The sequence below is a fragment of the Neopelma chrysocephalum genome, unplaced genomic scaffold, assembly GCF_003984885.1.
Source record: "Neopelma chrysocephalum unplaced genomic scaffold, ASM398488v2 Primary Assembly neopelma1_97, whole genome shotgun sequence".
NCBI lineage: Eukaryota > Metazoa > Chordata > Aves > Passeriformes > Pipridae > Neopelma > Neopelma chrysocephalum.
This window is the reverse complement of record NW_020897760.1, coordinates 4,689,835-4,702,912: the sequence shown is the minus strand read 5'-3', so window position 1 is coordinate 4,702,912 and position 13,078 is coordinate 4,689,835. Positions and strand designations below refer to the sequence as shown.

Below are 13,078 nucleotides of genomic sequence, written 5' to 3'. Positions count from 1 at the left end.
ATTCTCATTCCACCCTAATATTGGATGCTACATTAGGCTAATTGGACTAATGCAAAATGCTCTGTGGAAGCAATTACAGCTGGTTTTGGGGTTTTTTTTAGTCTGTGCAGACTCATATAAGCTGAGGCATTTTCAACAGATTTAACCTCGTGCAAGGATCAGCAATTGTTGTGTTTATACTACTGCATCTCTGTATGGATGCAGGCCAATAGTAGTCTGTTTGCTCTAGAACTGCAAGTTAAACTTTGGAGGGTTGGGTTGGTTTGTTTTGGGTTTTTTGAGGAAAAAGGGAATGGGAGAAGTAAACATTAAGTTACCACTACTGTTCCTAGCAAATTTGAAGCATTTTAAGGGTGCTTATATTTCTACTGTTGAGCACCAAACAAACCTGACAATCTGAAGTACTATGCTGCAGTACAAAAGAAGTTTATGAACTTATGCACACAGTTAATTTCACATAAAAGTAATACGAAGACAGTTCTACAGTATCGATGCACATTTTTACTGAAATTACACTTTTTCACTTACTTAAACCTATGTAGCTGTTTGATGTAGTTCATAATCTTCCACATATGCAAATCTACATATAGTCTTAGTTCACATGAAACCAGCGGCTTAACTTCTCTTTTATGTGGCCAAGCATCTACAGGCTCAGGAAGAAAACTGCTTGCTGGTTGTCTAAAACTCACTCACTGTTCTACAAAAGAATATTATCTAAAATTTGTGCCAGCACAGCTTCAGTGTCAGTGGTATGAAGTAGTCTTATTTTAGTGGTCATATGTCAAAAGCCATGAAATGGATTTACTTGTAGAGCATGGTGTGGTTTTGGGCACATTGCAGGAGAAGATGATGGGGGCTGGTGGGGAAAGAAAGACATTTATAGAGTAATTTCTCATTTTCAGCGTGATAGAATGATTCCAAACTGTATTTAAAGTTCATTTGAACTGGTCTTGAGAATAGATGTTGAAGGATATAAAGAATTAATCAGAAATGACTGGGTTATGAGTGTCTTCGTACACTTGTCAGTGTGTATGTGGTCCATTGCTACAGCTCATCTCCTGGCCTACTCCCATTGCAAAGGAGGAGAATCAATGTGCTTGCACATATATAAGAAGTGGTCAGAGGGAAACACAGATTGTGCCCCAAAGAAAATTCACAGATGTATGAGTGGGTGTCAGCAAAGGTGGTGAAGCTTGAGATTCTCTCTAAACACAGGCAGCTGACTTTGGTCCGTGCTTAACCTAGCCTGCCTATTGAGGGTAGCCTAGAACATATTATTACCCCTCTCGAGACAACGCCTGTAATCTTTTTTTGTATTCCCGATGTTATTTATGCAACTTGGAAAGACAAAGTCCTAGATTCTTTGATGGAAGTGTAGTGGCACAGGAATCAAAAGAGAAACTGGTTGATAGCATTGCTTTAGCTGAATCTCTGGTACTTAATCATTCTTCCTTCAGAGTCTGGAAAACACAAGGCAGCCCTGGACAACTGTAGCTCTGCATTTAAGTACTGTGACAGTGAATTACTGAGCAAGCGGGAACATTCTGAGTGAGTCCCAAAATAGAAGGCAGTTAAGTACGTAAGTCCAAGAATTTAGCATTATATGGAATCCTGAGTTCAGCCCGTGCCTTAAAATATCTGAATGCTATTTCTTCAGCCATTATTATGTTAGCTCATTCCTGCACTCCATTAGCATGCTAGAAAAGCAAACTGAATGAAAGGGATGCCAGTACATCTCACTGAGGCCTTTAATTGTTCCTTTTCTTCAGGTCATGTTATTAAAGTCTTTGTCCCAAAGACCTGGAAAAGCGAATAGTTGAGACTTCAGTGTTCCTTGTGCAAAACACACCTTGTGAGCCTTTGAGCATAGTACAGAACTCTTGGAGGAATGTGCAGGGTACTGTAAGCAAAATTTAGAGTACTTTTTAGAATAGTTCTAACTAGTCCAATATACCACCTAAGGAAGAACTTGCTTTCACTTGGTGATGCATATAGAAATGAGGACTGAGATGTGAAGAACACCAGATAGGAGTTAATTATATTATTATACTTATTACTGGCAAAACTCTACCAGGAAAAAAGTATTTTTTTTATTTAAGCTTCTGGTTAATCTTACTTGTTTAAATTAGTGATGTAGGTCTGCAGGGACAACAATGTAGAGATGTGCTTGGGTATGGGGTAAATGAAACTCTTGGGAAGGAAGAAATTGGATACAATTCTGCATGTACTGTTAGTAGATGAGTGGAGGCAGAGCAATTCTAGGCCAGCCCACCACCTTTTTAAGCCCAGAATGAGCTCTAGGAATTAGTGACCTTTTTAATGGGGTGGGGTAAAGGTTATTTATTTAATTTTGCGAGTAATATTGATACCTGTTAAAGGAAGTCCTTGTCTCACCAAGTAGTAATGCTAAAATTCACAGTTTAAGTCTACTTTGGAATAGTATTTAAATTCTTTCACTTAGGAATAAAGAAAACTATGTAAAAGAAGTGTAGCCCTAACATTAGTTTAAGAAAAACCCAATACCACCACAACAGATTTTTAATAATGCAACCATTTGTTGTCCCTGACTTCTAGACATAGCAGTATTACTCTTGTAATACTGTACTCTTGTCTAGGTTGGATCCTTTGAAAATCTTATGAAATCCGGGAACTGTAAGGCACAGAAAAAAAGAAATGGGAGAATGTACACATCTTTGCCTTCTTTGTTTGTTTACTTCAGCCTGGAGATGTTGAAAAAATAGTATATTAATGAAGAACAGTTCTTTCCATCTTGCTTCTTAAAAAATTGTGACAATAGGAGAAATCTTTGTTTTGTAAAGCTTCCAATAATACATCTCACCATACATTTAGAAATAAATGTCTAGGTCATGTTAAACTTTGAGTTAAAAAATAAATTAATATAATAATCTTTTTTAGACCAACAACTTACTGGTGTTTATTTAAAAAAATGCCAAAAAGGAGAAAATAAAAAAATTGAAAAAAAGTGTGGATAATTTTCCTTTTTTGAAAACTCGCCTCTTCCATAGTACTCCAAAAAGTTAATTACTTGGCTTTAACTGAGATTTCTCAAAGGGAATTCTGTGTTAAGAAAAGGCTCCTGAGAGAGAGCATAAGAGCCCTCTGTGGCTCTTTCTGATGTACCACTGACAGTGACGAGCACAAGTTGATGACATGTCATAAACAGAAAACTGAAATGAATACGTAAGTTTATTTAGCTCTCATGGTGCTTGCAAATTTCGTGTATTCTTAAACTATTCCTTTATTACTCTTTTAATTACACAACTAATCTTACGACTTTTGAGTGGATTTCCGTGATGTAATCATAACTCTCCTAGCAATTGCTGCACACGTTCTACTTAAAATTTGTCTTCTATGTTTACACAGTATTACCCAGGGCTGGGTGTAGGCATATAATCACCCAGCCAAGTAGGCAGATGTTACAAGGAGTGGAGTGCAACAAACTTTATCTTACTATCTGTTTTAATAATTCTGGACCCTGGGAAGACTTGAAGACAGTGAGAAAAGAGTGCTCCAGGGGAAGGAGGTTCATTCCTATTGTTGCCTCCTGTTTTTCTTTTCCATCCTTCTCTTACAAGGAAAAATTGCCGTATGCCAGTTAATGTCTCTGGAACCTTGTAGAGAAGAAAGCCCTACCTGTGCAGAAACAGCTGTAAAATCAGACCTCATTTCTCTAAAGAAGATCAGCTTGGATTATTTGAAGTAATAACAACATGCTTTATATCTTTACAGTAAGGCTATGAGCCTACAAGTGGATCAACATGATCGATCTGTACACCTTTGCTAAGTCCCAGTGATTCTAATTAAACTTGATTATAGGATCCAGCTTATACTTGGTGGTGTTTCTGCAATGAGCTGTGCCCAGATGGACTCTTATGCTTGCATTGAATGCGCTGAGTGAATAAGGCCTGGTACAGCATTGGTAACATTGTTTTCGAACAATGTAGATAAAGGATCATTCCAAGCAAGGTAACTGTACCTTTGGTTAGTTCCTGGTCTTATTGCTTTACTTCTGTCAGTTGCAAGTGCATTACTTCAGATGGTGACTAGTTGAAAGTACCTTAGTTTGTTACAAAACCTAGGCAAGATGCATTCAAGAGAGATTCACAATATGTTCTCCTGTTCTCCCAATATGAAGAAGGGTGATTTTCTGAAGAAATGTAGGTAGCTGGGACCTAAAGTTGCTGTGAATAGACGTTAGAAAATTTGAGCTCAGGAGGTAGTTGAAGGTTGTCTTATGCAGCATTAGGGTGTGCAACTTTCCATGATTCTAGGAAAGTAAAATTCCTAAAAGGCCTTTCAAATATAAAACAAAAAGTTTCACAACATAGCTGAAGTCCCAGTCTGCATTTGGAGGAAATGTATTGCAAAGGATGAGTCAGATGTGGGCATCCCTAGAGAAATCTTTGCAAAGCAGGAGGTCTGTGCTTAAAAGGCTGCTGCAGGGATGTCTCTTGCATGCTTCTAAGGAGGGGTTCGACCTGCCTGTGGGCAGTGTTTCACTGCCAGGAATACTGGACTGCAGATTGGTAGCAGCTCCCAGCAGGGTATGCAGAAGGCAGAAGGTTGTGTCCGTTCTCTGCATCATGGTACTGACAGACTGGTCTCACCCTGTGTTGTGGAAGTTGATGCATGTGACTTGTGAACTTTTGGTTGTCCTCAACCAATTTTAATTTGCTGTTTTGAAATCTACTGCAAAGACAGCCAGAAACAGGAACTGGGTCCTTTGCATGAAAACATGTACAGCTGCAGTGATGTCTGGTGGTAGTGTCTATACGTCAGCGCTTTCTTCAGCTCTAATATGTTCGTGGACACAATAAATAACTATGTCAAATGGTCCTGAAACAAACTTCATCAGACACTCAGTCTTAGATGGTAATGATTTTTGGTCATGATTAACTTGATGGCTGTTTTTTCTCTCCATGTCTTTATCTCTTCTAAGAGAGAGTAGCCTGCATATGTAACTCTGTCAGGGATTGAAGTCCTAAGTAGTTATTAACTTGTACTTAGTATGCAACGTCTCTGAATTAAAAGGGCAGATCTATCTTCATCTAATGAACACTTAGAAGAAGAGAGTTACCCGGCAGGTTTATAGTTAGCTCTAATTGCATTCTCCTTGCTCTGCTGGGACTAACATCCGCAGGAGAGAAGAGAACAACTTTCAGAGAAAATGACAATTGCATCAAACAGTATCAAGAGAAAGACACAGTCAAAAAAGTGCTGATACAAAATATGTTACTGCTACCCCTTCTCTCTTCCTTGTCTTAACTCCCTGTCTTCTCTCACCCTCAATTTTTTTATTCTCATGCTGTGGCAGACAAACTTGCTGTCGTGTAATTTACTGCAGCTTCACATTGCTTTGATTCATGTTCTGCTGCTTATGAACCCTGTGGTTCAGAGATGGCTTGTTAAAGTGTATTCCACTTAATTAAGTGTTGTTTAAGCATAAGTGAGGAAGTAAGACTAGTATCTCTCTCTTTTTTTTCTTCTTTTTTTTTTATTTTCTTCTTTCTCCTCCATCCCTGGAGTGGGATGGTCATGATAGGAGTAAGCAGGGAAGTTAATCACACATACCTTTTTAACTAGCCATAACTGAAACTTTCACACATTTCAGATTCTTCAAAGGCATTTTCTTTTGTGAACCTGCTGGCACTCTTATGTTTTCTGATAAAAACACAATGTAGAAAGGCTTAGGTGAGATTCCTATACTGGAAACTAGTTGCAATGTTGATTGTGGAGTGAATCTTCTGACTGGAAAGTGAAATTATTAGGTATCTGAGAGATTAATTAAATTTTTATACTTCAATTAATTTTCTTAGATACAGAGAAGCCAGTTTTTTTTTTTGAAGTTTAATAAATTTTCTTGTAAGCACTTAATGTTATGGTTTTTATGTTCTAGAGCAAACACGATGTCTGAAGGATTAAGCTGAATCAGTTTGGGTTAAGTTGCTTCGAAGTATCTTGAAATGCATTCACTGAAATCCCACATTGTTAGTCTGGCCTTGGATTTGAACCATTTATTATAATCACTTAATTAAATATTAGAAACATAAACCACTTTCAAGTTGGTTTGCTGCCTAGCAGGTAGTTTGCAGGTAGTGAACTTGTTTCTTCTTTATAAGAAAAAGGAAGCTCGAAGCTACTGAACAACACGTGGAAAAATGTTCTGGAACCATGATCTGTGTTCTGTATCTACACTGTCAAGGAGCAGTCAGCCAGAGGCAAACACTGAGGTGGAGTTAATGGAGGAGAGGGCTAAAGTATACTGGATTGATATTTGAAACATGATAATTTGGGTTTTCTTTATGCTCATTTACCTCTGCTTGCTGCAATGTTGACATGTTAGCTTTAATGAAGGCAGCTTTTACACAAGTGCTAGAAATGTCTCCAGCTAATGGAGTACCTTATTCAGCATGCTCTTATTCTTTTCCTCTCAACATGTTCTTTGCTTTCTTCTATCTGTTCCTTGCACGCACACACACCCCTTACTGGAACTAATGCAGTGATGGAGCAAAGCATAAAAATGAAATGTAATAATCTAAAACCAAAATAAAAAGGTTTACCCTTCTCCTGTCCTGTATTCTTTCTCTCCATTCTGAGATCAGTTTAGTAGGCCATTGCACTGCAATGTCCTTAATGACTATTTGATCGAGATAAGAGAGCTTAGATTAGTTGGACCTGTGCTGAATGTGGTCGTGACAATGATGGACATGATGAGGATATATCAGTGATATGTCTTCACTATGTTTGGAACCATGGCTGAATTCTGTAGCGCAGAAGTGCACAATTACCTTGATAGTTGCATGAACAGCCTATGTTTGGGTTTTGTTTAATTAATTGCGATAGATAATAGTAACAGTTATTAGAAAAAAACTCCACAACTAGACATTAAAAGCATGTATTTTCCCATGGACCTAAACGAAACCGTAAATCCAGTTGTTATTTACACTTGCTATGGAGGTAGAAGTTGATTTAACATTAGAAAAGTGCAGTAATAGGCAGGATAATAATAGGATAATAAAATTGTATACTCTATTATTAGGATTTCAGACTTTAGATACAGCAGACAGTATATGATAACTTGTTTTCATAACATTCAGCTTATCAATATTATGAATATTTCATAAATATAGTATAACAGAAGTTGTTGAAAAGGAAAAGGTGAAGCAGAGGCCAGTGGGGATTGCCATTCGCAGGCTGTCCTTAACTCTGTTTATTGCTTCCCCTTTTCCCAGCAAATCCAGTATTTAAGAAGGATTGTAAGACCCATGTAATCATTGAGGATTTACTTTGTTGGTGCCTCGGAGCTGCCTTCAGCAACAACACTGCTGTTTTGTTTTTTAAACATACACATCACCTTTACAAGGTACAGATAGATGTTATCAGGAAGTATTTTGAATAGTCACAACTGTAAATTTTTGCTTGAAATTAACAATTGAAATTTAAGTAGACATAGGTTCAACTTTTGGTCTTACGCTGACAGAAGGCACTGTAGTTCTACAACTATCTTAGATACAACTGATATAAATTGGGATTCAAGCTAATGAGGTCAAGTTTCTTTTTCTCTCATGTCAGTACAAAATATTCTTAAGTCTCATTTTGATATAAAAGTAGAAGAATTCTAAATATATAATAGGCTAAGGTTTAGGATAGGGTAAAATAATCTCTACTGGCAAAAAGTTCTGTTGTCTCTGGTGAATAGGGAGCATAGTACTCTGATAAACTGCTTAATATTTCTTAATACTTAATGTTTCTGAAGATTAGTGGGTGTGGATTAATTAAATTAACAGTTTAACTGAAGAGCTTTAGAATTGCGGTTTACCTCACACTGTTTCTAGTCTTTGCTGCAATATAGACAAAATATAGAAACATTAGTGTTTATTCATTTTTTATTTGCAACTTTCCTCTTACTTGCATCATATGCAAGGACACAGTATTTCTAAGTGTTGTTAGCATAAAAAGGAAAAAAAAATCGGTAATGGCAAAGGTGAATTAGTGGAAGACTCTTTATAAAGGGAAATTTTAATATTAAATTGCTCCATCTAGTGGCAATCTGCTATAACTGATTTTTTGCTGTAGCAATTATTATCCTTTAGCAGTGATTATGCCTCTTAGGAATTTAAGATTGAATTCTTCTTTTACATAGGAAGTCCTCTACCAAGGGAACTCCACATGTGACAAGGTAAAAACTTTGGTTATCCTTCCAGTTTCTTCTGAGGAATTTTACTGTTTACGTCAGTGGAAGGAAGTCTCTGGTTCTTTGTTGAAGAGTTAAAATACACAGTGAATCATGTACTGCGTACAGCACACCGAGACGCATCTCATGTTCTAACATGAGATAAATTTCAGTTGCAAATTGGTTCATCCAAACCTTAACTAGTGTCAATACTGTACTTTTCATAATAATAATGAACTAATTGGATGATTTGTTAATGTCAATATACTTTGTAAGCAATTGGAATTCTTATGCCAATCAAGGCAAAAACACCTGTGTTTCCCAGTCATATGAAAATGGGGAGAAAATTCAAAAGGAAAATGTTCAAGGAAAGGTTTAATCCAGACATCTCTGATGCCTTCTTCCTTTGCACACCTTGAAAAAATGAAAAGACAAAAAAGAAGGGAGCTCTTGAGGAGGCTTGCATATTCCTACTGCCCACTGCTGTGATCCCATGTGCAGCTGGTTAAACAGCATATGTGTAGTAATGCTAACGTTGTTTTTTGAGGCTTGTCCCTATGTGCATATGCCTTAAAGGTGGTAGTATCATATGTCATTCTTGTGTGATTGGCCAATTATTTTTTATTTTATCCAATTATTATTTATTTTATCATTTTTATCCTTTTTTATTTTATCAATTTTATAAAATTATTTTTTATTTTATCCATTGTCTTTTAAGGTAGGGCTGCCGATAACTTTTCTGTTTGTTCTGAGAGTCCCAGATGCCTAGAGGCTGTAGAATATTATAAGCCAAAGCATGGAATCCTGTATAAAAAAACTACTTCGGTCATAATGCATCTTTTGATGCTTAGCATTAGTGAATTGGTATCCCACAGAAAGTCAGTTTTGCCCTAGAAAATAGCCCGACTGCTTGTCAACTTCAGAAAACTGAGGAGCAGCTCATTAGCATCACATAAGTAAAAGCAGAATCAGGTTTGTATTTCTAGAAAGTTCATTTGTAGAAGACAATTGAAATTACAGGAGTGGTGGGTTTTTGTTTCACCTGGTGGACAAAGATTAAGAAGATAATACTTTTCTCCTTGTAGTGAGTTCTCTGAAGGCAACTAATTTAAATCAAAACCGCCAAACTTTTTTTGGGATCAATTAGAAACTTTGCCCAGAGCATGTTAATAGTTCTCCAGTGAAGGAACAATATTCCCATCTCTACAGGGTAGTTCACCTTATCTAGTTTTTTTTAACCATTATTGTGAAGATACATGTGCCTAAAATACCATCTGCTGTGTATTTTTCACACCTTTCTCTATTTAACAGGAATTTGCAGCCCTCAGTCCTTCTTCTTGTGTTGATGTTGTTTTTTTAAGTGGAACGAACTTCCTTAATCAACTCAGTAAAGCAGAAAAATGGATGGAAACGGCTTTCCAAAACTATTTCCAGAGATAGTGGAAAGCACTCAGTGGAGGCTTTTGTTAATGTAAACTATAGAGCTGGCAGTCTTGGCTACTCTCTTCCTCACTGGGATGGGAATACAAGCTTTTCCATTCCCACTTTAGTCACACATTGTGTCACTGATGACTGAATGGGTAGATGCAAGGATAAAGGAAGTAGCTGAATTACTATGCTCATTTAATCTTCTTTTTAACTATTGAGATTTCAGCAATGATGCCAATTAGAAAAATTGTAACTGCAGTTTTGGCATTCATATGAATTAAATTTCACAAGTGAATCAAATTCTGTATAATGACATTCTTACAAGGGTTCTAATTCAGCTGGTTTTACTTGGTCAGAAGCCCTCTCAGTCCCCATAAGAGCTCTAGGATCAGCATTTACTATTTGCCTCAGTTCAGTAATTGTTTTCTTTTATGCGACTTTTTAGAGCGCTCTGACAAGCACGGAATGAACAGCTTATTTTATCAAGATTTATAGTCAATAGCTTCTGTAGTCTTGTGAAGAAGACATCTGCTGTGCAAATAGCAAGGTTAAAGTGATTGCACATGAAGTAAATACAAACTTCAGCTAGTATTTCATCCTGAAAACCAGTCTGAACAATACTTAGATAACTTCACGTAATGGAAGCCCTTTCATAATCTTGACCTGTATACAATTTTGTCAAATCCAAGGTCAGATAGAATTTAAAAAATAAGCTTTATTTGAACTTCTGTAACCATTATTTCACAATTGTAAGCATGCTCTTTAATAAAAAAAGTACTAGTATTGTTAGGTGGGGGTTTTTTAAATTCTCATGGAAGTCTCAGAGTTTGATCAGTTGTAATAGAAAAGAAAATATTATCTATTTGTTTAGGAAATATCTTCTAAACCATTGCAGCTGCAGACAAAAGGAGTTCATTTCAGATTGATTAATGTGCTATAAGTATCAGGAATTGCTTGGTCTAGCCACTTTGTTGCTTTCTCATCTCTCTGAAAAATCAAATGAAGTATCTGAAGATTCCTGATTGATGCTGTCAGCTTTGTACTGATATTACAGTGCATTTCAGGAAATGTTCAAAGTGAGGCAATAATTTTCAATCTTTTTTCAAGTATGCCGCAGTAAAGTTTTTCTATCAGATTATACAGAGTCCATTTCCCAAAGAACTGTGCATTTTTGTGTTGTGCATTTTTGGGTAGCTGCCTTTACACATAGACCTCTATAAATATGTATGAGAAAATGATGTATCGTTGATATTGCCTACTTCTGTTGTACCATGCCAAAGTGCATTTTTTTTCTCCGTAACCCATACTGTGTCTTTTTGTTATATAGAAGCTTTAATTATTTTATTTTCGTGGAAGCCATGTTTAACTTGATTTCATTTCATAATATATATACAAATTTTCCAAACGTTGCTACAGAATTTTTCAGGACCAAATCCAGTAATTTATGGGTAAGAATGTTAAAGTACAAGAAACTGTAAGAAAGAAGATTATTTTCCTCCTAAATAGGGAACTTGGATAAGATAGTATTATTAATTCCTATATTTGTTCTCAGCTTGCAAGGAAATCAGGAATTACCAAAGCAGGAATTACCTCACATTTTCAATTCTGGAAAGTTATATGTGGATGTGATTTGGCCAAAAGAAGTTCATGTACCTAAGATGCATGAAGTTGTATAAAAATCTTGCTGTTGATTTGGTTTCTTTATGAAAGCATTCAGCGAAAGAGGAGCATAGCCTTTGGTATCCATAAGCTGTACATGCAAACTCTGCAGGAGATCTTGGGTTTTAATAAAGGTGGAAATACAGAAAAACTCTAAAATTCTCTCAGGAACCCCCTCCAGTTCCTAGCAGAATGGCTGGCTGCTCGCCATGCTCTCCCTGGCTGCTGGCCAGCACCGGTACTCTGTGACCCCTTCTGACACAGCTCGTAGAGCCTGAAGGATGAGTTAATGCTGCTTCAAGCACCGTTAATGAATCAGATTTTAAATGTGGATTCTCACCTACAGTGGTGTGGGAAAGTCCATTGCTCTGAGAAGGAATCAGGAAGGAGGAACCTTCTCTTAAATTTAGATTTCATGTAGCTGAATAAAAGGTTCATTTTTCTTCTCACCATCCCCATAAACGACATTGTTGGTGTCTTTTTTTTACCACGGTATGAAAAAAGAAATAACCGAGTATATTAGCATATTATATTGCCATTTTTTGTATTGAATGTCTTGTATGTGCACTCTGGAAACTGCTTGATATAGTTTTCAGTGTTTTTCCATCTTAGTCTAAAATACAAGGGAATATCTTGAAACACACTTAAGCCTGTACTTAAGTTCCCTTGGCTCTAATGAGGTTAAAATATACTTGTAAATTCTAATATGCTTAAGTATTCTCACTGAAAAAGTGCTTAGGAAAGATTATTTCAAAATATTAATTCTGAAAAATGGAATGCTGACACTCTTAAAAATTTATTGAACACATTTTGTAAAAAGCATTCTGCTGTCTTTTGACAGCAAAGCAATTGTGTCTTGAAAATCTGGAAGTGGAGCACAAACATGATGAAACTAGTCCCAGTGATATAGACCTTAAATAAGGTCCCCTGATGATAATGATTTACCAAAATTATTTACTTTAAGTAGCTGAAGCAGTAACACAAGTGAATATTCTTTTGCAGTATAAGATTCCTAAATTGTGTTCAATTCAGTCTCTATTTACTTGCTTATTGCTGGAGTGAAATAAGCAAAGCAGTTACATAATCAAGTCTTTATTGTATTGGTGTAATTTGCATGTTTTCTTTATTGTTTCAGAACCATCACAAATTATTATGAGAGAATTATTTTCATGCTGGATGGATGATTGAAACCACTGAGTGAATTTTTCCACGTTATTTTGGGTTTTCATGATAAGGAAGTATCCAAAGACACTCCAGTTTTGTCTTTTATATAGCAAAGTATATTTTCCTCTTTTTTTAAACTTCAGTATATGTAGCCTGATTCTTTTTCGCTGAGGTGATTTTGTGCCACAAAAGCTATCAATAGGGCTGTATCCTGAACACCTTCCTTCCTATGAGCATTACTTGTACAAAATTGTCATTATGTGTATGAACAGTGCCATTGTTTTCGACTTGACTACATTTAGAGGGATGTGCTCTCTGTAAGCCTGGCCCAGTGAGACCAACTACAATGTAAAAGGCAAACCCTTTTCTTGAATTCACTGCAAGTTGAACTAAGCTTACAGTGGCACTGATTAAGCTCCACCATGCTGTTTGAAAATTTACTCTTCAAAAAGAAAGGCATAATCAATAAAAATAAATGTTTGGGGGTTTTATTTTTCTATTTAGATGTGGAGGGATGTCAGTGCTTTGCTTAATAAGGTTGTTACTGACAGGAGCAGCTCTGGTCTTAGTCTGATCCTCTTGATTATCAAGAGCTGTTCCACTGCCCTGTGCTAATCACAGATCAGTTGTGGC

General features: G+C 36.5%; 1 protein-coding gene across 1 annotated transcript in view; it reads left to right on the top strand.

The window, feature by feature from the left end:
• LOC113972788 overlaps positions 1–13,078 on the top strand; it is a 115,077-nt gene that overhangs the window by 1,014 nt on the left and 100,985 nt on the right. The window contains exon 3 of the mRNA XM_027694198.1: positions 1,458–1,548. Within this exon, the coding sequence (XP_027549999.1) occupies positions 1,458–1,548 (91 nt within the window). The remainder of the gene's footprint in view (positions 1–1,457; positions 1,549–13,078) is intronic.